The sequence below is a fragment of the Oryx dammah genome, unplaced genomic scaffold (assembly GCF_014754425.2).
Source record: "Oryx dammah isolate SB20612 unplaced genomic scaffold, SCBI_Odam_1.1 HiC_scaffold_17, whole genome shotgun sequence".
Lineage (NCBI taxonomy): Eukaryota > Metazoa > Chordata > Mammalia > Artiodactyla > Bovidae > Oryx > Oryx dammah.
This window is the reverse complement of record NW_024070201.1, coordinates 63,099,345-63,124,962: the sequence shown is the minus strand read 5'-3', so window position 1 is coordinate 63,124,962 and position 25,618 is coordinate 63,099,345. Positions and strand designations below refer to the sequence as shown.

General features: G+C 40.2%; 2 protein-coding genes across 3 annotated transcripts in view; one reads left to right on the top strand and one right to left on the bottom strand.

Annotated features, from left to right (window-relative positions):
• The window catches only part of PDHX (pyruvate dehydrogenase complex component X), a 73,384-nt gene extending 72,756 nt beyond the window's left edge, over window positions 1-628 (bottom strand). Inside the window, exon 1 of the mRNA XM_040259000.1 lies at window positions 413-628. Coding sequence (XP_040114934.1) covers window positions 413-572 — 160 coding nt within the window. The 5' untranslated portion in view covers window positions 573-628. The remainder of the gene's footprint in view (window positions 1-412) is intronic.
• Window positions 629-795: 167 nt separating this feature from the next.
• Window positions 796-25,428, top strand: LOC120876873 (APAF1 interacting protein). 2 transcript variants are annotated; one of them, XM_040258998.1, is made up of 7 exons: window positions 796-982; window positions 12,092-12,192; window positions 17,887-17,935; window positions 19,033-19,150; window positions 20,819-20,954; window positions 23,606-23,773; window positions 24,403-25,428. In XM_040258998.1, the coding sequence occupies exons 1-7, from the start codon at window positions 926-928 to the stop codon at window positions 24,500-24,502; spliced, it is 729 nt and encodes a 242-aa protein (XP_040114932.1). In that variant the 5' UTR covers window positions 796-925; the 3' UTR covers window positions 24,503-25,428. The 2 variants fall into 2 exon arrangements, with proteins under 2 accessions (XP_040114932.1, XP_040114933.1); XM_040258999.1 differs by having other exon boundaries at window positions 804-982; window positions 20,882-20,954.
• The last annotated feature ends 190 nt before the right edge of the window (window positions 25,429-25,618 follow it).

The window sequence follows — 25,618 nt, the reverse complement described above, 5'->3', positions numbered from 1 at the left end:
GTAGAGCAATCCCAGGGGTCTCGAAGGTCTCCTAACTGAAACGGCTCAGGAAAATGAACAAAAGCAGCTAACGATGACGTCTGAATGTCAGCAAACTTGGACAATAAGCCAACTCTAAAGACACCTGAAATATGTCTGGGAAGGGGCCTGAGACAGGCCTCAGAACCCAAATTCCAAGGCAAGGTCACGAAGAAGCCAGGAGGCCAGGGATGGAGTCAAGTTCTCCTAGCTTCCAGAAAAGCCCTTTGCGGCATGCACTAGACCACGCCAGCAGACCCTCTCCCACAAAAAAGATTAGGGAACGGTGAGCTCCGGGCGCCTCCACACCCAGATGCAGGCCTTCGATCAAAAAGCCCGTGCCCCAAGCCCACTGCTCAGGTACAGAGAAGCTGAGCAAGCCCCGGCCACTCACCCCGCAGCCACTGCGTACTGTGAAACCATCTCCAACTAGCTCCACGGTCGACAGACCACCTAGCAGCCCCCTTAACCAGCTCTGGGCTTCTGCGACTGCCAAAGCCCAAAAGGCAACGCAGCAGCCGGGGGTCACAGCCTAGCCTCCAGGAGGCCGCCATCTTCCCGGCCTTCTCCTGGGCTGCCCTCAGCACAGCCTGATCGCCCCGTCATCAAGGCCCGCCCATGCCCCGCCTCCCACCCGGGGACACGCTCCCCTAGAGGCCAGCGCGCCTCTGAGTCGAGTTCTAGCCCCGCCTCCAACCTGGTTGGCCCCGCCTCCCAACCAGGCGGCTGCGCGGTTGGGTCAGAGAGGCCCTCTCAGACCCGCCTTTCATCTTGTCCGCCCCGCCCCCAGGCTGCCCTCAGAGCCGCCTGATTTTAGTTCGGGCCTCGTTGCGTTGGCCCAGGCGAAGCGCCGGGAGCCCTCGAGCCGTGCGAAGGTTGCCAGGCGCAGGTACTGCCAGTCCCGGCCATGTCTGGCTCTCACGCTCCAGAGGGAGACTGTTGTTCACGGCAGTGCCGCGCGCAGGTAGGGGCGGGGCCGCCGGTGGCCTTTATTCCCAGGAGGCGAGGCGGCGGCGGAAGCGAGGCGCCGGCCGGGTGGGGTTTTGGGCCGCACCGGACGCGACCACCGTGCGCCGCCCCTTGCTCCCCGCGTGTGGACCTGAGGCCCTGGCCTACTCGGCGAGCTCTGCTTCCAGCGCTGGGATTTTTCGGCGGCGAGGGCTGGGCACCAAACGTTGAAAAGGGAAAAATAACTGAGGGGGAGCATTGGGCGTCTTTAATGTGTTTTTCAAAACCATTTAACATAAAGCAGACCTTCGGGGAAACTCGAAGCTCTGGAGTGGAACTGGAGCTAGGACTGTGCTCTGCAGCTGTTTTCCTGCGCCCTTCGTTTGCCGATCAGTAGGCAGTGGGAAAACGTCCACGGAGCCAGGTCTTCGGACTGTAGCCAGCACTTTTACTCTGCGCAGTTGCTCTTTGACTGCCTCGGTTTAGATTGATTATGGAATGATCTTAAAAAGGGTTTTTCCTTAAGCAGAAGAGGAAAATCCACCCTCGGGCTGCGCATACCTTTTATTCTGGAACACCCACGTGCTCGGGGTGATGATTAAGGGCTTGGCCTTGGGTATGGAGGAAATCTAGAGGAATAAACAATTGCAACGTGAGAAGCCTTGCTTAATTAAGAGGCAGAGAGGGAAAGCCCCCCCCCCGCCCCCGCAAAACTCGCTCCTTTATTTCTCCTGTTATTATCTCTTGGGGCTGAAGGTCCCAATTAAAAAGTAGTAATGTGGGTCACAGCCTAGCAGGTTTTATTGGGAAATTCTTGGCAACCACTATTCTTGTGTGAATAAGTAACATAACACAGATTAGCAAAGTCTCTTATTAGTTTTCTTCTTCCCACGTACTACAGTTTGTTTATTCCTCATTTCACTGCCATTTAAAAACTCTCCCACTGTCTGCTTCTACAAAGATTAGATCAGTACCTGCTGGAGTTACTGACTTTCAGCACACCCTGAAAGGAGTAGAGAGAGATCAGGAATGAGATACTGTAGGAAAACCTGGCGGAGCAGGCTGTCAGACAGTTGTTTTCAAGAGAATATTTTATAAGTATTAGTTTCTTGCATTTTTCTCTTATCTAGAAGAGCACTAAAATAATTGAAACATCTGTGCCGCGTGACTAGCGTCAACCTGGTGATTAACCTTGGCCAAAATGTGGGCTTGATTCCATGTAACTCCCCTTCACTAAAATTATCTACTGACCTCCCTTCTCACCACTTTGGATCAGTTCCTCAGAACTGAGAGGCTGTCTCCCTGCCTATAGTCCTCATTTTGCCCCCAGTTAAACTTAACTTTATGCTAAGCTGGGAAGGGTTGAGGGCTGGAGGAGAAGGGGATGACAGAGGATGAGATGGTTGGTGGATGGCATCACCCACTCAATGGACATGGGTTTGAGTAGACTCTGGCAGTTGATGATGGATAGAGAGGTCTGGCATGCTGCGGTTCCTGGGGTCGCAAACGTGACTGAGCCACTGAACTGAACTGAAACTTAACTTTGAGGCTGTGCCTTTTTTTTTTTTCTTCAGTCCACATAGCTTTTTTAAAAACTATCCCTGGAGTATAAATTCCATTAATGCAATGACTCTGTTTTGTTCAGGGCTGAATTCCCAGAAGCGCTTCATGTGTGGTAGACAGGCAAGGAATACTTAAAACTGGTATCACTATCCACTTAGCAACTCAGCCAACTGAAAACTTAGAATTCCTTGAAGCCTCTAATTTTTTTAGGTTTTCTCACCCAAAGCCTATCCTTTTTAACTTTATTCCAAATCTATCTCCACCATCACACGTTAAAATTTCATTTTGAAACTTTCGCACAGCCTTCTGGTCTGGTCTGGTCTTTTGCTTCTTTGGTCATCCTTCAGCCTTTCTTCTGTACTACCCCTATAGAAATGTTTCAAAAACAAGATGTGATCCAATCATCTTCTACTTAAAATGACTCAGCAGTTAGCAGCCATCTGTAACATAGTCCAAACCCCAGTGCATGGCATGAAAGACCCTTACAGTCTTTATCCCTATCTGCCTCCATCCTGCAGAACCAATTCTGGTTGCTGGTGCTTAAGAGTTGTCTCTGACTAAAACACTCTTTCTCCTCTTCACATACCTGCATACTCCGCCACATCCTTTATTAAAACTTGGCTCAGCATCCTTCCTCTCTGGTCTTTCCCAACTCCTGCTCCCTCCCAGCAGTAGCTTCTACTCGCATAATGCCCTGGACCATCTTGTGTTATATGTTGTTTTGTGATTTTGCAACTTTTACTAGAGTTTGAGCCCTCAAGGGGAAGGATTTCATCTTACTCATATTTATTTCTTCGGGGCCTTCAGTAAAGGTTTGTTAAGTGAATAAATGAGAGGGCTGTTCAATAGGTACACAAAAAAGGTACAAAGGGCAATTGCCATGATACGGAGTTTGAGGAAGGATCACTTCTGCCTGAGAAGATGAAACAAAGAATCATGGGGGAAGTGGGTATGAAGGCTGATAAGCAAGAATTTGACAGCTAGAGTTGGGATAATTGGAGATCCAGCATGAACAATAACAGTGCAAAGAGAAAAAGATGTATTCTTGGCTGTCAAGATAATGTGTCTTGAGTCATCTATTGCTGCATAGCAAGTATCCCAAAACTTAGGCGTAACACACAATCATTGTCTCACACAGTTTCTGACAATTAGGAATGCAAGAGAATTTAGCTCAGGGCTTAAAGTTTCTCATGAGATGGCAGTCAAGCTGTTAACTAGAGCTGTAGGCATTCAGACCTTGACTGCAGCCAGGATGTGCTTTCAGGCTCACAAAGTTACTGGCAGGCCTCTGTTCTTCCCATTTTATTGGCCCAAGCCTCAGTTCTTCCTTGTGTGACCTGCTGCATAGGTAAGACCCTATAACATGGCAGCTGCTAATCCAAAGGAGAGCAGAGAAGACAGAAGCTGTAGTCTTCAGTAACCTGATATCTGAAGTGACAGACTATCACTTCTCAGTGGGTACAATTTGGGATGGAACTCTATACCAGGATGTGGAAACGAGGAAACTGGGATCATCATTAAGGGCCATTCTGGAGGTTGATTGCTATGTAGGTGGACTAGAACTGAGAGATTTATGTAAAAAAATGAAAAAATATTTGAAAGTTAAATTGGAGCAAAAAAAGCAGAAGGACTTAATTAACAGACCCAGGACATGGTATCTGAGCATTAAATGATTTGAGGAAGGGAGTTTAAGTGATCAAAGTAGTGTATTAGTACGAAAAATAGAGTGAAGGGTAAGCTGGAGGGAAATGGAGAAGTTGTAGGCAAAGAAGCCAAATAAGGAAAAATAACCTTCATCCTGGCCAAAATGAGTCTGTGAGAGCTTTACACTCTACTATTATATTGGACTTCCCTGGTGGCTCAGACGGTAAAGCATCTGTCACTGTGGGAGACCTGGGTTCGATCCCTGGGTCGAGAAATTCCCTGGAGAAGGAAATGGCAACCCACTCCAGTACTCTTGCCTAGAAAATCTCATGGATGGAGGACCCTGGTGTCCATGGGGTCGCAAAGAGTTGAACACGAGAGTGACTTCACTTCACTATTATAAAGTAAGAAAAGCTAGGATGATGGGAAAGTGAATTCCACAAAATTAATTGCATTCAATTTAAAGGACTACCTTTTATTCTGACATTATCCTTCCTACTCTTTTTATGTTAAACATGCACTTTCTTTTTTGAAGAATGTGATGATGATTAAATATAACTAACGTTGTAACTTGGCAATCTTATGTCAGTCCCTAAAATTTAAAGAACAACAGCAACGAAAGCTATTGGTCTTGAAATTCAGAAGTCTAGGAATCACTCATCCAGGTTATTAATATAAGGAACTCGATACCCAGAAAGAGTCGCTGACTTACATAGGGCACTCAGCTAGTGGATATCAGAGTTAAAGCCAGGCTCCTTGTGTTACCATGTTCAGGCTCACTCTGTTTGCTGCACAATAGGCCAGTGAATTGAGAGACAAAGTGTTGAGGCAAGGAAGAGACTTCAATTCAGGAGACGGCAGCCTGAGAAGATGGCATGCTAGCACCTCAAAATAACCATCTTATTGGGGTCTGGATGCCAGGTTCTTTCATAGTTTAGAGAGAAAGAAGCAAGGAGGAACCAAAGTTGAAAGGCAGAATGGAGAGGGAGATGCAGTGGGGAAGTAAAGTGAATGGGTCTTCAGTCTTGCAAAAATCTCCAAGGGAATGTCCAGCCTTCAGAAGGAGTGTGTTAATCTCTCCAATGAGACGCTTAAACAGTAAGTGAACCGATAACTTCCGGATGTTCAAGCTAGGTTTAGAAAAGGCAGAGGAAGGCGAGATCAAATTGCCAACATCTGTTGGGTCATGGAAAAGGCAAGAGAGTTCCAGAAAAGCGTCTACTGCTTCTTTATTGCCTATGTCAAAGCATTTGAATGAGCACATGCTGAAATCAAATCATTTAACAAAGCACAACAAACTGTGGAAAATTCTTCAAGAGATGGGAATACCAGACAGCCTTACCTGCCTCCTGAGAAATCTGTATGCAAGTTAAGAAGCAACAGTTAGAACCAGACACGGTACAGTGGACTGGCTCCAAATTGGGAAAGGAGTACGTCAAGGCTGTATATTGTCACCTTGCTTATTTAACTTATATTTAGAGGCCATCATGCAAAATGCTGGGCTGGATGAAGCACAAGCTGGAATCAAGATTGCCAGGAGAAATACCAATAACCTCAGATATGCAGATGACACCACCCTTATGGCAGAAAGCAAAGAGCAACTAAAGAACCTCTTGATGAAAGTGAAAGAGGGGAGTGAAAAAGCTGACTTAAAACTCAATATTCAGAAAACGAAGATCATGGCATCCAGTCCCATCACTTCATGGGAAATAGATGGGGAAACAATGGAAACAGTGAGAGACTTTATTTTCTTGGGCTCCAAAATCACTGCAGATGGTGACTGCAGCCCATAAATTAAAAGACGCTTGCTCCTTGGAAGAAAAGCTATGACCAACCTAGACAGCATATTAAAAAGCAGACATTACTTTGCCGACAAAGATCCATCTGGTCCCAGCTATGGTTTTTCTAGTGGTCATGTATGGATGTGAGAGTTGGGCCATAAAGAAGGCTGAGAACTGAAGAATAGTTGTTTTTGAACTGTGGTGTTGGAGAAGACTCTTGAGAGTCCCTTGGACTGCAAGGAGATCCAACCAGTCCATGCTGAAGGAAAGTCAGTCCTGAATATTCATTGGAAGGACTAATGCTGAAGTTGAAACTCCAATACTTTGGCCACAATGTGAAGAACTGACTCATTTGAAAAGACCCTGATGCTGGGAAAGATTGAAGGCGAGAAGAGAAGGGGATGATAAAGGATGAGATGGTTGGATGGCATCACTAACTCAATGAACATGAGCTTGAGTAAGCTCCAGGAGTTGGTGATGGACAGGGAGGCCTGGCGTGCTGCAGTCAATGGGATCGCAAAGAGTCAGACACGACTGAGCAACTGAACTGAACTGATAGAGATTCAACTTAATTGCTGTAGTGGATATTATCCAGTTTCTCTTTATTATTTATTTGTAAATCCAGGATTCCTGATTATTTCATGTATCTGTGTTTTGAATTCTCTTTGGTACACACACTTGTACCATCTTTTTGATTCCCTCATTAGCTGATGGGCTAAAATGCCTTTGACGGGTGTTTATTTTATGATTGTAAGAGAGTCTCCCCCCCAGGAAAACCTCTGAGAAATACATGCCTCTATTATGCTTAAATTGAAAGAAAAAGTGGAGGAGATTAGAGCTATGGCTGGCTGTGAGCCGGTACCTCAGTAACATTCGAGGATGATTTCATTAAGATAACCGTCATGGTCTGGGCTCGGGTTGGAAAAGAATTTCCAGACATGAGACAGCATGAAGGCTAAAATATAAAATATATAAAAATATACAAAGTTTATTAGAGTGGGAGACGCTCTTAGAACAGCAGGCCAGCTCAAGGGAGAACCGATGCTGAACAGGGTCCTTAGTCCACTTTTATACCCAGGGTACAAGGAGTAGGATAGGGGACTTGCAGGTCATTTGCTGATTGAATGAGGCACTTATACTGGGTGGGGTGAAAAGTAAGGCAAATACCTTCTCCCTGTGGGGTGGGTGGGAGACAGGCTATACTGCTCAGGAGGACCTGAAATCCATTAATAGTTAAAACACAGGAGAGGGAAGGATGATTAAGGGTCTGGTTTTTCTGTCCTGCATTCCAAGACCCTCTATGGTTTTATCTGCTCTTTCGTTCTTGGGTCACAACAATAACTAGGTTGAAAAATTGGGGAAATGAAATACTGATTCAAAAACTTGCCTGCTTTGTGTCCATTATCAGTTCAGTTCAGTCAATCACTCAATCATGTCCGACACTGCGACTCCATGGACCGCAGCACACCAGGCCTCCCTGTCCATCACCAACTCCCGGAGTTCACTCAAACGCATGTCCATAGAGTCGGTGATGACATCCAACCATCTCATCCTCTGTCATTCCCTTCTCATCACACCTTCAATCTTACCAAGCATCAGGGTCTTTTTTCCAGTGAGTCAGTTTTTCATATCAGGTGGCCAAAGTATTGGAGTTTCAGCTTCAACCTCAGTCCCTCCAATGAATATTCAGGCCTGATTTCCTTTAGAATGGATTGGTCGGATCTCCTTCCAGTCCGAGAGACTCTCAAAAGTCTTCTCCAATATCATAGTTCAAAAGCATCAATTCTTCACTGTTCAGCTTTCTTTATAGTCCAACTCTCACATCCATACATGACCACTGGAAAAACCATAGCTTTGATAGCTTATGGTGGATGATGTCGGATTTGTGATCTCTGAAGAAGATTTAGCTTCGGGACTAGGGACCAGGCTTGATCACTCAAGAGCTTTTGTGTACCAGAGTTTTATTAAAGTAAGAAAAGGGTCCGAGAAAGCTTCTGACATGGACATCAGAAGGGGGACAGAGAGTGCCCCCCTTGCTAGTGTTAATGAGGGAATTATATACTTTGATGAGTTGTTCAGTTCAGTTCAGTTCAGTCGCTCAGTTGTGGCCGACTCTTTGCGACCCCGTGAATTGCAGCACGCCAGGCCTCCCTGTCCATCACCAACTCCCGGAGTTCACTCAGACTCACGTCCCTTGAGTCCGTGATGCCATCCAGCCATCTCATCCTCTGTCATCCCCTTCTCCTCCTACCCCCAATCCCTCCCAGCATCAGAGTCTTTTCCAATGAGTCAACTCTTCTCATGAGGTGGCCAAAGTACTGGAGTTTCAGCTTTAGCATCATTCCTTCCAAAGAAATCCCAGGGCTGATCTCCTGCAGAATGGACTGCTTGGATCTCCTTGCAGTCCAAGGGACTCTCGAGTCTTCTCCAACACGACAGTTCAAAAGCATCAATTCTTCAGCGCTCAGCTTTCTTCACAGTCCAACTCACATCCATACATGACTACTGGAAAAACCATAGCCTTGACCTTTGTTGGCAAAGTAATGTCTCTGCTTTTGAATATGCTATCTAGGTTGGTCATAACTTTTATAAATCAAAAGAATGTCTCAAGGTTGTAAAGATCTTACTAGACTCACTTCCATAATTTCCATTTTAAGATAACAGGATTAGCCAGAAGGTTTTCAGGAAGGAGAAACTGTCCTCAAGCAGGATACATTATGGTTATATAATCCCTAGTACAGAGAACTCCTAGAACTCCTGGAGTTGGTGATGGACAGGGAGGCCTGGCGTGCTGCGATTCATGGGGTCGCAGAGTCGGACACGACTGAGCGACTGAACTGAACTGAACTGAACTGACAGAGTTTAAACTGAGTTGTGTAATCATCAGTTCCAGGCTTAAAGAAAAAAAAATTTTTTTAATGTGACTAAAGAATGTAGAGGGGGAAAAAAAAAACACAAAGTTTGTCCTTTCCTTCTCCTTGAGAATTCCAGACCCCTCTCCTCGAGGACCCCTGGATCTTATAAATCTGCCTAGGAATTGACTCTTGCAGTTTTGACCAGACGGACCTTTGTTGGCAAAGTAATGTCTCTGCTTTTTAATATGCTGTCTAGGTTGGTCATCTGCAGTGATTTTGGAGCCCAAGAAAATAAAGTCTCTCACTGTTTCCATTGTTTCCCCATCTATTTCCCATGAAGTGATGGGACTGGATGCCGTGATCTTCGTTTTTTGAATGTTGAGTTTTAAGCCAACTTTTTCACTCTCCTCTTTTACTTTCTTCAAGAGGCTTTTAGTTCCTCTTCACTTTCTGCCATAAGGGTGGTGTCATCTGCATATCTGAGGTTATTGATATTTCTCCTGGCAATCTTGAATCCAGCTTGTGCTTCACCCAGCCCAACATTTTGCATGATATACTCTGCATATAAGTTAAATAAGCAGGATGACAGTATACAGCCTTGATGTACTCCTTTCCCTTTTTGGAACCAGTCTGTTCTTCCATGTCCAGTTCTAGCTGTTGCTTCTTGACCTGCATATAGATTTTTCAAGAGGCAGGTCAGGTGGTCTGGTATTCCCATCTCTTTAAGAATTTTCCATAGTTTGCTGTGATCTACACAGTCAAAGGCTTTGGCATAGTCAATAAAGCAGAAATAGATGTTTTTCTGGAACTCTCTTGCTTTTTCTATGATCCAACGGATGTTGGCAGTTTGATCTTATGTTCCTCTGGCTTTTCTAAATCCAGCTTGAACATCTGAAAGTTCATGGTTCACGTACTGTTGAAGCCTGGTTTGGAGAATTTTGAGCATTACTTTGCTAGCGTGTGAGATGAGTGCATTTGTGTGGTAGTTTGAACATTGTTTGGCATTGTCTTTCTTTGGGATTGGATATATCCATTATATGTCATTTTAATCCTCAGCATGTTCTCATTTAATGTATGAGTAAACTGAGGCCTAGGCTTCCCTGGTGGCTCAGTGGTAAAGAATCCATCTGCCAATGCAGGAGACACCAGTTTGATCTCTGGGTAGGGAAGATCCCCTGGAAAAGGAAATGGCAACCTACTCCAGTACTCTTGCCTGGAGAATCCCATGGACAGAGGAGCCTGGTGGGCTATAGTGCGTGGGGTCACCAAAGAGCCAGACATGACTGAGCAACTAAACAACAACAAAACTGAGGCCCCGGGTCATGTAAGCCATTAACCCCGAAGCCTGTGCTGAATCAGAACTTTAAAAAATGTCAGCTTTCCCATATCCTTAATTTTATATTCTTAAGTCTGCTCCATCAAATTATCACTAGCAATACTTATCTAAAATAAAATAATATGTATAATATTAACAGTGAATATGGGAAAATACCATAATTTCAAATACCCATATAAGTAGCTAAAAATGTAGTCTGTTCAATAATAACCCCTCTTTGGACTCAAAGCTGTTCTTTCCCCTTTACCCAGTGCTGAGATTTCTATAGGCAGATATGCTGACTGTGCTTTGCTGCACAGTGCATCTATTTCTTGTTCACTTTAATCTGGAGAGTATAGTCCCTTGGGGTCCCCTGTGTATGTAAGGATTTTCTATTGGATGCCCCATTTGGGGCAAACCTGAGGTTTTATCTTGTGCTTCTAGTGACTTGCATAGCTATCAAAATTGAAGCACTAGGTCACCAGAGTTTTGCAGGTGCCTTCAAGGAAGTTATAGGAGCTCACTTCTCTCCCAGGTAGACTCACTCTTTTCTTCAATGGCCCCCATGAAACCTTATTTTCCAGCCAGCTAAGCAATATATTTTGAAGTGTTTTTTAAAATAATTCAGCTGCTTTAGTTGTTTTCAAGGTAAGGGTTGTAAATCATTACTGCCAAAATGGAATTAATGGTATTTCTTTATTATTGTTTTTGTTTTCATTTATTTTAGCTTTACCAAAATGGGGGAAATGTTTTATTTTCTTTTTCTAAGCAAATAATCACCAGACATATATAAAAGTGGGGCTTTTATTTCAGCTAGATTTATTGTACTGATAATTTCACCATCTATATAAATGTGGAATCATCATGTTGTACATCTGAAACATAATGTTATATGTCAATTATATCTCATATATTACTTCTATAACATCTTAAACAGTAAGATGTTATCCCAACATATATCTTCATAGAATGGGGCCTAGAAAATATTACTTATGATTGCTTCTGAGTGCTTTTTATGTCATTTTCTTGACTTATATTCCATAATGAGTATACATTGATTTTGTAATAATAGAAAACAGTATAGTTACTATGGAAAAAGGACATTTTTTAAGGAAAAAAAAATTGAACCAACACAGAGAAGATGAAAAAATAACTATCATAGTATATATCATGTACATCATGCCTTAATAAGGTGTTTTAAATAAGATGCTTTGTTTAAAGAAATCTTCTGGGTAGACTGAAGTGTGCCTCTTTCAGCACTAGATTCTATTTTGTTTCAACCATTTCAGTAAGACACTTCGCAATATAATATGGTATTTCCCCACCTCATTGTTATAACTTGTTCCATAGTATTGGACTATGTGGCCCCTAACTGAATGATTCTAGGTTGCCAAACAGTATGGCAGATCTACTTTCCAAACATTAAAAACAAAGTATATTTTGTAATAATTTTCTCTCTCACAGTATCCTCTATATGGTAGATATTCTTAAACTTCCTTAAATTGGTTTTTTACTAGAGATATCTAGTATATATTATCAGAGAAGGCAATGGCACCCCACTCCAGTACTCTTGCCTGGAAAATCCCATGGACGGAGGAGCCTGGTGGGCTGCAGTCCATGGGGTCTCAAAGAGTCGGACATGACTGAGCGACTTCACTTTGACTTTTCACTTTCATGCATTAGAGAAGGAAATGGCAACCCACTCCAGTGTTCTTGCCTGGAGAATCCCAGGGATGGGGGAGCCTGGTGGGCTGCCGTCTATGGGGTCGCACAGAGTTGGACACGACTGAAGTGACTTAGCAGTAGCAACAGCAGTATATATTGTACTAAGTATATATTATATAGTATATATTATAGTAAGTATGTAAGTATATATTATATATATTATAGTAAGATACTAAGTAACTTACTGTAATAGTTACTTGATAAAATAATGTCTATTTAGAAATCATTATCTTCTTTTTAAGGACAAGGAACATCCAAGATACCTGATCCCAGAGCTTTGCAAGCAGTTCTACCATTTGGGCTGGGTCACTGGGACTGGAGGAGGAATTAGCCTGAAGCATGGGTAAGTTTCTGGCTGATTCTCCATATAAGTAGACCACCAAGAGCCTAATATGTATTATGTCAAAGAACAGCTGATGATCAGTTTCTCATGGTACTCAAGGTAGTTAGTTTCTAAATAGAGAAATAGGTATTTGCATAACCGAATGGAGTAAGTGTGCTCTAGATGTTGCATATATAATAAATACCTGTGGACTTAAGAACCACAATTTGTAATCCAGATAATTTGGTCCCAACTAACATGCTGCTAGATATGTTCTTGTCTGGAACTATAAAGGATCCCTTCTGGGTAGACAGGATTAGTTACGAAGGTTCAGATACATATTTCAGAGTCACTTAGATACAGATTGTTAACCATCCAAAAATCCTAAAAATTACATTTTGAGTAAAAAAAAGGCAATATGCCTTTCTAACTATATGTATCGTTGTTAATGGACTTATACCTGTGGGTCCATGTTGCTCACAGGACAAAACAAGAGGTATTTGACTTCAAGTAGAAGGAATAAATCGTATTTAATTGTTCATTAGATTTATTCAGTGCCATTCCTTTAAGAGGATGAAAAAATAAGTAACCTACTTACAATGAAAATAAAGGTTGTAGAATCTCATTCCCTTAATTGTTTCTGGAACAGGATTAATATTTTTCCTCCTGAAATGTTTTAGGAATATTAATTGTCTGGAGGCTGAATATTAAATTGAGTAACTTGATTTATTTCTTTATCCTAATTAACTTTGTTTAACAGAATTGGACTACGGCAATAGTTATGTGATATTGAATATACAGAGTAACACCCCCAAGGAGGCTGCATTGTTTAGAAAAGAATGGAATGTAAAATGTAATCAGTAAACTTTGTTTTTTTTGGCCTCGCAACATGCAGTTCTCTTAGTTCCCCAACTAGGAATTGAACTCTTGCCCCTTGCATTGGAAGCATGGCTTCTTAATCACTGAACCACCAGGGGAGTTTCTATAATCAGAACATTTTGGACTAAAGGGACTTTGTGGCATACCACAAGATGATGCCATTGAAACTTCATCTGCTTCAAATTACCAAGAAACCCATAAAATATAATTAAACTGTGGGAAACGGCAGGAGAGGCCTTACTCAACAGCTGTCAGAGTTCATATGTAGGGAGGCTCTTGGTCTGCAAAGGTCCTGTTCCATGTAGTACGTGGTACCTCCATTACATGGGTCCTCTTACCATCAACCCGGTGCTAATGTGTCAGTCGGTATTTCACAGGTTTTCAGTGTATTTTGCCAAAACTTTCAAATTGACGTGTTCACAACAAAGTCCTATAACAACATTTGTTGTTATTATAATTGTTTCATTTTTTCATTTAGGAGTTGAGTCCTAGTAATTTTGTTTTTGAACTGTATTATTTATAATCATATTCTAAACCTTGCCTTTAGTAACCTGCTTTTTAATTGCTTTGTCAGAAATACTAGTTTGTACATGTACGAATAAGGGCTTCCCAGGTGGGCACAGTGGTGAAGAATCCACTTGCCAATGCATGAGACTCAGGTTCGATCCCTGGGTCGAGAAGATCCCCTGGAGTAGGAAATGGCAAACCACTCCAGTATTTCTTGCCTGAAGATTCCATAGACAGAAGAGCCTGGCAGATTGCAGCCCACAAATTCCATGGACAGAGGAGCCTGGCAGCCTACAGTCCATGGGGCCACAAAGAGTTGGACATGACTGAGTGCGCACACACAAAGAGGCAGTGCAGTGGTAAAAAAAAAAAAAAATCTGCCTGCCAATTCAAGAGACACAGTAGATACGGTAACCCATATCTAACGATCCCTGGGTCAGGAAGATCCCCACTAATAGGAAATGGCAACCCAGTCCAGTATTCTTTCCTGGAAAATTTCATGGACAGAGGAGCTTGGTGGGCTACAGTCCATGAGGTCACAAAGAGTCGGACACAACACGTACACACACGTACATATGTAAGAAACAGAGCTTTCTACCAAACTGAATTAAAATAACTGTTTCCAATTGGCTCTTTAAAAAAAAAATAGCAAAATTAAAAATAGAATGTAAGCAAGGGGCCATTGCAGATCTCAAGAAGAAATTTTTTTTATCATAAAGATATAAGACTGTAATTAAAATGTAGAACCATTCACTAAAATTGTGTATGGTTATGCTAAAGCCCTGAGGGGCGCATTTTAAAATTAATTGACTTTGTAACATTACAGTCAATTTGTAGGGAAGTTGAATTGTATTTGTAAAATGCCTGTTATTAGATTCTTAATTGGTGAGGAGCGCCGCCTGCAGGTCACAGGTGAAAACAGCCACAATTATATGTCACTGCATTTGGGATCTTACTAAATTTGTGCTTCATAGAGTAAAATGGGTAATTTGTAGTAAAATGTTGAATTTTCTCCCTAATATTTAAATGACTTTGTAGACCCGTATCAATGATTTTATCAATGATATTAATATTCTCATGTTAATGAAAGTTTTTTTCTGATGCTTCAGAGCAGATATATTTGTCATGAAGGACAAACCCAATAGATTATGTATCCATAGTAAATGTGGCAGTAAGCCTTTGGAGAAAATGAAATTATTTACATTTCCAAGGTTTGGCTGCTCTCAGTCCAGTTTATATGCTCCTGATGTGTGGTGCCAAACAAGAAAAGACAGCTTAAGACACAGATGAGTGTTAAATCAGAAGGAAGAAATGGAGGACCAAGAAAATAACAATAGTCACGGCTATTCCAGGATACTTAGCAGCCATTGTGTTTAGGTTGGGCTCCAACCTTTCACTTTTAACATTTCGTATTTTCACAGCATAATGTTTTTATGTGTCAGAAACATTAAATCCTGTTGTATGCTACTAAAATTAAAATTAATAAACCCATATTGTAGACAATATAATTGAAGCATAGTAAGATTTAAAGGATTTTTTTCAAGTAAATACGAGTAGAAGCAGTACATGTACATGTATTGGGAACCCTTGCGGTTTGTCCCCCTGCTCACCACAGAGTGAAAGAGCAGGGAGTGTGGTGAAAATAAATTCCCAAACGTAATGCCTGGAAACTCAACATGCTTTCTGTTTGTGGCTTACAGTCCCAAGAAATACTTTACTTTTAGTCTTTAGCATTTGTCCTTCCCCAAATAAAAGCTCTATCATCTCTGTATTTTTATCCAGATATCTCCTTCCTTGTAGGTGTAAATATTTTTTTTTTTTCTAAAATATATTTAGCTAATCGTTTATCAGAATTGACCAAAATCTAAACTGATTTCTATTTTACAAAAGTAGTAATAAAAACAGATTTAGCATACCAGGGAATTCCCTGGTGGTCCAGTGGTTAGGATTCCATGCTTTCACTGCTGCTGCTGCTGCTGCTAAGTCGCTTCAGCCATGTCGGACTCTATGCGACCCCATAGACGGCAGCTCACCAGGCTCCCCCGTCCCTAGGATTCTCCAGGCAAGAACACTGGAGTGGGTTGCCATTTCACTACTGAGGGCTTATTTACAGCAGACTGTTGTTAACTTTATCTGGGTCTTTTCCCGGGGCTGCATAAATATCTTCCCCCATGAGAAGACCTACAAGTCCACTTATCAGCAGAGGTGATTGGACTACGTACCACACATGATTCCAAAGTCTCTTTCATGTTCTTCATGTTACATGAGGACAAAAGATTTGGATCTCTGGTATTTATAAGGGGTCCTTTTTGACAGTATGATCCCTATGCATTGCCACTGGTTCCAGAGGAATGCCGCTCTATGATTTTCTTAGGCAACAAAGTTCTAAAGCAGTAACTACTCTGTGAAAATGAATGTTTGAACAAAGCTTACTGTGCTTTGGATTTCACTCCCTGTATCAGGCATTTTGGGCTTCCCTGGTGACTCAGATAGTAAAGAGTTAGCCTGTAGTGCTAAAGACCTGGATTTGATCCCTGGGTTAAGAAGATTCCCCTGGAGAAGGGAATGGCTACCCACTCCAGTATTCTTGTCTGGAGAATTACATGGACAGAGGAGCCTGGTGGGCTATGGTTTCGTGGGATCACAAAGAGTCGGACACAACTGATCAACTAACACTTTCACTTTCCTATCCGGCATTTGTTTTCTAGACCTTAATTTATGAGTAGACCTTAAAGCAGCTTCCTTACGTTTTGTCGGTTTTAAGTCTGTAGGTTTATTTGTAACCCCTACTTCAGCAGCTTGATGCAATATAGCCAGTAATCCTCATTTTCTGTGGGAAACAGTTGATATTTTTTAAACTCTTTATTTTATATTGGAGTATAGCCAATTGACAATGTTGTAATAGTTTAAGGTGGACAGCAGATAGATTCATCCGTACATATACATGTATCCGTTCTCCTTCAAACTCCCCTCCCCTCCAGGCTGCCACATAGCATTGAGCAGAGATCCATGTGCTACACAGTAGGTTCTTGTCGGTTATCCATTTCAAATACAGTAGTGTGTACATGTCCAAACTCCCTAACTATCCTTTCCCCCATCCTTACCCCCAGCAACCATTAGTTCATTCTCTAAGTCTGTGAGTCTCTTTTGTCTGTTCATGCTAAGTTGCTTCAGTCCTGTCCGATCCTTTGCAACTCTGTGGGCTATAGCCTGCCAGGCTCCTCTATCCATGCGATTCTGTAGGTAAGAATACTGGAGTGGGTTGCCATGGCCTCCTCCAGGGGATCTTCCCTACCCAGGGGTTGAACCCATGTCTCATACATCTCCTGCATTGGCAGGCGGGTTCTTTACCACTAGTGTCACCTAGGAAGCCCTGGGAGTCTCCAGCAACAGTTAATATTGATTTAGTGTCCCTAGTCCATGCCTCAGTGGCCGAAGCTGGAGCATGCAGGTGCTGATATTTCCTTCATTTGCATTATGTGGCAGCTCTTCAACACCCTCTGGCAGCAACTGAAACTGATACAGGAGCCAGAGGATCTTTGTTGAGGGTGGAGAGAATTTAGAGGAGATTTTGAAAGTAATTTCCAAGTCAAATTTGAAAGCACCTTGTGGTAATGCTGTAGCATCCTCCCTTAGCACAAGTGCTGTATAACAGACATCTCCAGATGTAACCGCACCTTTTACACTTTTAACTTTCTGCAATTGTTTTAGCTTTGTTACCATGTATTTTAACAAGATAGAAGTGTTTTTCAACTAGGAAGCATACAGTTCCACCCCAAAAAGTAGCCCAGGGTTAAAGCTGTAATTTAACCAGCCATCCAGCAGAGGTCTCTGAACTTCATGTTTTGTAATAAGAGCATTTCAAACAACAAAATGAAACCCGATTCCTTGCAAGACTTTGAGTGAGCATATTTTCCTCTGATTGGATTTTAGAATTACTGTGTTCCATGTCTAGCAAGATCAACTCTGCTTATTGACGCTTAAAGATGCTAAAGACTTGTGTTTTCAGATTTGTATTTATCCTAACTAGATGAAAGCCTGGTTACCATTAATTTTGCACCATAAAAAGAAATAAAGAACTTTATATGAAAATGTAGAAGACAGAAGCATCTATCAACATTTTACTGTGTCACCAGCGTTATAAAGACATTAAAGTAGCTTGCTGTTCTTTCTATACAACCTATTCCATTAATTGAATAAAGCTGCTATTTGTATGACTTGATTTATAAAGATGATTAACGATTGGACTGCAAGGATACACTTTTCTTTTTTGCAAAAGCAGAACAATAGAGTTAAATAAATACCAATTTCTATATTTTGTATCACCAGCAATGAAATCTACATTGCTCCTTCAGGAGTGCAAAAGGAACGGATTCAGGTATGGTAAAGGGATCCTTCTTAAACCTAAATGTCTGCTTTTCTCTACCTGATTATTGTTTTGTGAAATGGAATTAATATTAAAAGAAATGTTAGTTTTGAAGGGAAATTATATTGTGATAATTTAAATAACTAATCAACAAACATTTGTTAAGTACTAAATTTTTTTAAGGTGGTAATGATCCTGCATGTCACCAGGTGTCTTAAACTTTCTTTCTGCCTCTACAGGGCAAAAGTGAATAGTACAGTCTTAAATCATAGTAAAAGATGATTATAACTGCAGCATTATAACACCATCTTTATCAGGCTAATAGGTTAATCAGATTGGACCAAATGAACCAAATTGACTCATATTTAATAATGGCAAAGCTCTTCTAAAGTTATAAAACTTTGTTTCAAAATTTTGAGAGGACCCCTTCTGTATTAACGCTAGAATAATACCCAGAATAGAGTTAAAACAAGTACATAATACTTAATTCTCTCTAAGACATAATGCTTCATTAATAAAGAATTTATATGGTAGTTTATAATAAACTCTGGCAAATGAAAGTTACAAGTCAGAAATATACAAGTGTTACTAGGAAAAACCTGTGGATCTACATAATTCCTTAGAACTTAAAAAATAATGTGCCTCATCGAGATTAGCATTTCTGAGTACCAGGTAAGATTCTCAAGGAATAAGAAAATTTTATTCTCTATTTTCCCTCTTATATTATGAAATATGAAAAAATTATAATACCCATCCTAAAATAGTGATTATATAGTCTCTCTGAAATATAGTTGTGAAATTACATGGCAAAACTGAGAAATTAAATTAATGAAATAACCTTATACTTGCATATTAAATTTTCCATATCAGTTTTTTTCTTCAAATTCTAAAGGTGGATTTTTTTTTTACCTGAGATTATTTTGGTTAGTAGAAAACATTTTGTTATTTCTCAGAATGGTTATATATTTTTGAGTGAGAAACTATATAAATATTTAAAATGAGTTACACATATATTAACACTGTATATATACACTATAGACAAACAAGAAAGAAGACATTTCTCATTGATGTTTATGAGCCTTTTCTTTTCTTTTTTCTTCTCTAAATAGCCTGAAGACATGTTTGTTTGTGACATCAATGAAAAGGACATAAGTGGGCCTCCACCATCTAAGAATCTTAAAAAAAGCCAGTGTACTCCTCTTTTCATGAATGCTTACACAATGAGAGGTTGGTGGAAAATGTGCTCAACATAACGAATATTTGCAGAGTAGGCTCCCCTAAGTGGGCTCTCCTGTTTGGCTCAGTGATAAAGAATCCTCCTGCTTTTGCAGGAGATACAAGTTCAGTCCGTGGGTAGGGAAGACCCCTGGAGAAGGAAATGGCAACCCAGTCCAATATTCTTCCCTGGAAAATCCCATGGACTATAGTCCTGGCAGGCTATACTCCATGGGACTGTTAAAGAGTCAGACATGACTCAGTGACTAAACAATAAAACTCCCCCCTAAATAATGGCAATTATTGTTGTAATTCAAATTTCTTAAATACCTGCTTTGTGCAAGAATTCTAAACGTGTTCACTGATTTAGTCCTCACACCGCTCTGTGAAAGGTCCATTAGTACTTCATTGTGTACATGAGAGAACAGAGGCTGTGGGAGGGTTTTCCCAAAATAAGCAGCTAGTGAGTATTGGGGGGGCCAGAATTCCAATCTAGATGAGTATGACTCCACTAGATTGTCAGATTAACCAACTATTACATATACAATCCAATTCCTGCTCTTAGTTTAGAGTGATACCTCTGCAAACTTGTAGTAGAAATTAATCAAACTACAAAGGAGGGAAAATCATGGTCTTTTCTTCACTTCAGTGGGAGTGGTCCTCTCTTTTTTGCAAAATTTACTGTATGACAAAAGTATGACTCATTTTATCAGTAATTCCCAGAAATTGTGGTAGAAAACTAACCTAGAAAGGTTGAACCTAAAGGACAATGTAAAACTAAGAAAGTATAACTGAAGTACTGACTGAGTCATTGCAATGAAGTCATAAAGACCATTCTTTAGTATAGCCCCTGAGTGAAATCAGTATACAGTGAATAATCATGCTATGTTCTGTCCCCAGACATTACCAGCTACTATTGACAGGATGAAACTTCAACAGCAGATTCTGCCAGCCTGAAGAATCTTTCCTAGCAAAAAAGCTAAATAAACTTCCAGCTGCAAAAATAGCCATTACTGAGTTTTATAGAGTACAAATTCTTTTTTAGGTAAACCCATTGCATCTATATCTTAAAATCCCAGTCATCCCTTATGTCACCAAGATGTGGCCTACACTAGAAAGCCTATCTTGATCAAGGGTCAGACTGGCCTGGGTTCAAATCCCAAGTTTTCAACTACTGTCTAAAGTCGGACAGTGTAGTTAAAGAACCGTGAATAAGTTATTTAACAATCTCTGAGCCTTGACTGTTAAATGGGAGAGATGGTTGTTGTGATGATACAAAGAGAAAACATCTTTAAAGGAGACGTAGGAATCCCTAATTGAGTGGTCATAGTATTGTGATAATGATCTCTATTATTATAATAGCTGTACTTTAGACCATCTAAAACATGTTTTTGAGCATAACGTATGAAGTATTGCGCGCATCGTCCACTTGCTGGATAAAGTTGAATGCTTCTTCTTTTTTCTTTCTGACTCTTCTCTTTCCTACCTCCCTTCCTCCTCTCCCACCCACTGCCAGCTTATTATTCGATGCCAAAAAAACCAAGTCCATAGCCATATGTAAATATATGTATGTGTATATGTGTGTGTATATATATATATATATATATATAAACTCTTTAAAAAGCGTAATTCACTTTTCACTGAGCATGTGACTGTATTCTTCCCCCCACCGCACTCCAGAAGCAGGCGCTGTGATCCATACCCATTCTAAAGCCGCTGTTATGGCCACCCTTGTCTTCCCAGGAAAGGAGTTTAAAATTACACATCAAGAGATGATCAAAGGAATAAAGAAATGTACCTCGGGAGGGTATTACAGGTATTCCCGGCCCCCCTCTTTTTTTTCTGCTTAAATAATTTGAACAGTATTTCTCCTTCTTGTGATAAACGGGATCCTGATATTTTAAAGTATTTAATGCAGTGTTATTACCCTACTTAATATTATACTTCCAGATCTATTCTCAGTGACACAAATTAGATGCCTCCCTTCCTTCTGCCCATTCCCAACCCAGCCTTGGTAAATTATTGCCAACATGAATAACGAAATGTTTGTTGGAGTAAAAAGAAAAGGACTCGGCTGAGATTTCTGTAGAGATGGAAAGACTGTGTTCCTCTATTGAAACAACCCGAGAATAAGCACGCCTCACCTTCACTTTGTCTTCAGGAAGTTTCAGCTCTGACTAAAGTTTATGCTTCCTTTGGATTTCATGTAGTATTTCTGTAAAATTTTCATTAAAAAAATTTTATAATTATTTTAATTTAGATCTCCATATGCTTATATTTTTCAGTGTGGAAAGGGGCATAGATAATATAGAACAGAGGCCCTTTAGACAAAATCAGCTAAATCTACCAGCCCACAAAAATGTGGCAATTATTCATCAATCTAGAATATAGTGACACGAAGAAATATGTTCCTGGGACTCAGGGACAGGCTCAGCATTTCATCTAAATGTTTGGGCATTCTTGTTCCTGAACCTTCACCCTTCTTAATTTCCTAAAGGGGCTGAATCCACTTTGGCTTGTTGAGAAGAAAAGGGTGCCGGTTTCACTAAAGTGTTCTTACACCAGTATGTTACCGTTACTGCACGTAATAGACAGTACGTGTTTAAACTAGTGTGCTGAGAAGTTCATTTGACTTGATTTTAGTTAATATTTATTGTGTGCCTAAAGCATTCCTCAGCACTGGGAAACACCTACTTACAGAAGTTAAATATTTAAATTATGAAAGTGTACATACTAAAGCATAGCCGCATACTACCTTTTCCACGTCTGGGTCTTGAAGGAGAGGCATTTGTGTGTTACCAGTTTCATCGGCATTTGATTGCTTCAGTGAAGAAATAAACATAGGTCAGAAGAACGTGTGAAACGGTGGGTATAGGAGCAAAGCCCAGCAGAGAGTCTTTGGAATTTGTGGAAAAAAGAATGACGTGAATGCAAAGATGCCATTTGTTATGCATCACAGTGTATATACTTTTTATATATTATGTTGAATGTTTCAGAACTTAAAGAGTACAAAGTATTTTGAGATATTTTTGCAATTCTGTTTGAGCCTGGCTGGGAAATCAGTAACAGGGTGATTATCACAGCTCCTGGGCAGTGGTACTTAATCAGGTTTTGGGTAGAATCCTAAGTATCCAGTCAAAAGAAGGGGCAAAAAAAGCTGGATGAAGTAGGAAAAAGGATGAGGTTTTTACATTTTCTACTCTACTTTTTAAAAATTTTAAGTGCATCTTAAAAATAATGATAACTTTCAAATGCCTAATTCTTATTGGGGAGGTAACCATGTTAAATGTAACTGTCCTCCATTTTGAAGGCGAATGCCTATGGAAGGGTGAAAAGAACGCTGTTTAGTTGGAGGACTACCCCTGGCTCTGCTCCTGTAAAAGGAGTAGATCAGACTGGATTAGCTTTCAGGTTTTCTTTTACTGTGGAATTATTTTGCACCTGGTGCTATTTCTGACTGTTTGGTGTATGGTAGAGGAAAATATAAGTTTGTGGTTTTCATGGCCAATACTAGGAAAGACTTGGGACTAGCAATTTTTCCTTCCATGTTTAAGGATATTTTATAATTACCTCTGTTTTACTTAAGTGAAATAATGGGTGTTAATGGTAATGATTGGCCAAGTTCTCTATCACATGACTGCTATTTATTCTGTACCTTCCCTAAAGTAGTAATTTCTGATAGTTTATTGATATAACTTATTTTGGTTAACTGTAGCCATTACAGAGGAGGTGAAAAAGCAGATGATACATTAACAAGGCAAGAGAAGTTCATATTACAAGGAAAATATGTCTGAGTTTTGATTGGTTGTAAATGACCTCAGAAATAGTGGTAACTTTACCAGTGACAAATTATTTGCTTGAGTATTATTACAGAAACAAAAAATAAAAAATGCATATTTTTATTTCATCACATGTACTTACTAAAAATAAGGTAAAAATAAGTCCTAATATCACAGATTTGAGAACGTTCTAAAAATGTTAATCATACCCTTAATGGTTTACTCAAAAGGTTTTTGCTATCCCAGGACCATAAACCACACATGTATTTATTTGCCTATCCAAGACACTTGCGGGCCCTGCAGAGATAGAATAAAATGATTTTGTACTGTTGGGAAATTTCTGCTTTAAGTAGTTCAGTTGTTAATCCTTCCTATGTTCAAAACACTATGATTCTCTATGCTTCATGGAAATACTTGTATGATCTTGATTATTTCTTTGTTAGGTTTTGGTGTCTTGTACAGATTTCTGCCACTTCTACTTAGGATTAGAACAATGCCTGCCAGATTCCCAAGGCGTATTTTGATATAGTTGTTCATGCAGGATACACAGACTGACATGCAACATCTTGTTCATAATTTGGAGTGGCTTCTCGGATATAAAGAGAATGTCTAGCTTATTATTTGAAAAAGTGATCAGTTTTATATAGGAATACTTTTGTTTTAAAAAGGAGCATGTTTTGTCTTACAGATACGATGATATGTTAGTAGTACCTATTATTGAGAACACACCTGAGGAGAAAGACCTCAAAGACCGCATGGCTCGGGCAATGCATGATTACCCAGACTCCTGTGCAGTGCTAGTCAGACGGCATGGAGTCTACGTCTGGGGAGAGACGTGGGAGAAGGCTAAAACCATGTAAGTGTAAACCAAGGAACATCAGGGCCAGTCACCCTTTAGTTGGAGGACTACCCCTGGCTCTGCTCCTGTAAAAGGAGTAGATAGGACTGGATTAGCTTTCAGGTCTTCTTTTACTGGTATGATTTTTTTTTGGTGTGTCACTGGTCAAATTGGTTTAATCTGAATTTAAACCAATTTCATAGTTTATCATTATTATTTCTAGTGTTATTTGTATTATATATTCTTTTGTTAAGAAATAATTTTCAGGTCAGCTGTTGTTTGGCAAGTTACTGTGCTCTTTGATATAAAGAAGGAGCAACAGCTCTTGTTCTCTCAGTTGAGGGCTAGGATGATTTGCTACATTTATTTACAAAAATGGCACATAATAAAAAATTTAAATTTAGGTAAGTAGTATATTTTAAACTCTTTTATTTCCTGAGAAGTATATGATATGGTGGCATGATATGGTGTGATTCCTTTTTTTAATAATGTTAGAGACAAAATAAGAAACCCTTTGCATAGAATTGAGAGGGGGGAATTACTAGGAACAGGGTTCATTTGATGCAGAGGAAAAATGTGATTATTAGAAGTAGAGAACCCTTAACTAAACACTTTTAATGCTTTTTGCTTTTTACTTTTTTAAACAGGTGTGAGTGTTATGACTATTTGTTTGATGTTGCTGTATCAATGAAGCAAGTAGGGCTGGACCCAGCACAGCTTCCCGCTGGAGAAAATGGAATTGTATAAGTAAATGGAAGTTTACTATATAGAGAAAGGAAAAAGGAAAGTGAAGTCGCTCAGTTGTGTCTGACTCTTTGCGACCCCATGGACTGTAGCCTACCAAGCTCCTCCGTCCATGGGATTTTCCAGGCAATAGTACTGGAGTGGATTGCCATTTCCTTCTCCAGGGGATCTTCCTGACCCAGGAATAGAACCCAGGTCTCCCACATTGTAGACAGATGCTTTACCGTCTGAGCCATAGACAGATAAAGCTTATCTTAATTACTACATAAATGACATGACCTTTTTAAAATGAACTGAAAATGTCTATGAAAATATTGATTTGTCACTAAACAATGCAGATCTTCTGACACTGGGTGATATTTGCTCACATTCTTCTAATCTTAAATGACAGTGCAATGGAATAAAAATTTTGTAATGAATGTGTTTGGGGTTTTTTGGCTGCGCTATCGTGCATATGGGGTCCTAGTTCAGGGATTGAATCCATGGATCGAATCCTCACTTCCTGGAGTGGAAGCGAGGAATCTGAACCACACAAGAAGTCCCATGAATGTTTTTTATGTTTATTTCTAAACCCCTTAATGGCAAAATATTTCCCTTTGAATTAATCTTTTTTTTTGTATATACTCCCAGAGAATTCCTATTAGTCATCAAAGTTGTTGGTGATAATAGAACCCATTGGAAAATTTCCACTAAATTATAGAATGAGCATTTTCTTATTTTAATATTGGTAACATAAATTTGGTTGAAAAGTTAAGACCAGATTGCCACTCAATGCTAATGTCAAATCAATTTTATAGATTTCCTCTTTATGCTGTACAGATTTCCCTATATTGTGACGTAGAGCAGTCATGTTATAGTGGGATCAGTTGTAAAGTTCAAATCAAGTATACTCAAACTCTCCTGATGAAATAAACCATGACCAACGCAGAGATGTAATCAGAAATTGCTTTTCTTAATGTAACCAAAAGCAGCAGCATCTTGATCATAAGGTTTTATTTGGTTAATACTATTATTTAACTGGGAGAGAAAATAATGCACCATCTCCAAAATCATCTCATCCACCAGCCCCTCAGTTGATCATCTTCAACCACTCGAATTCATTTACCCCAGTTCTTTCTC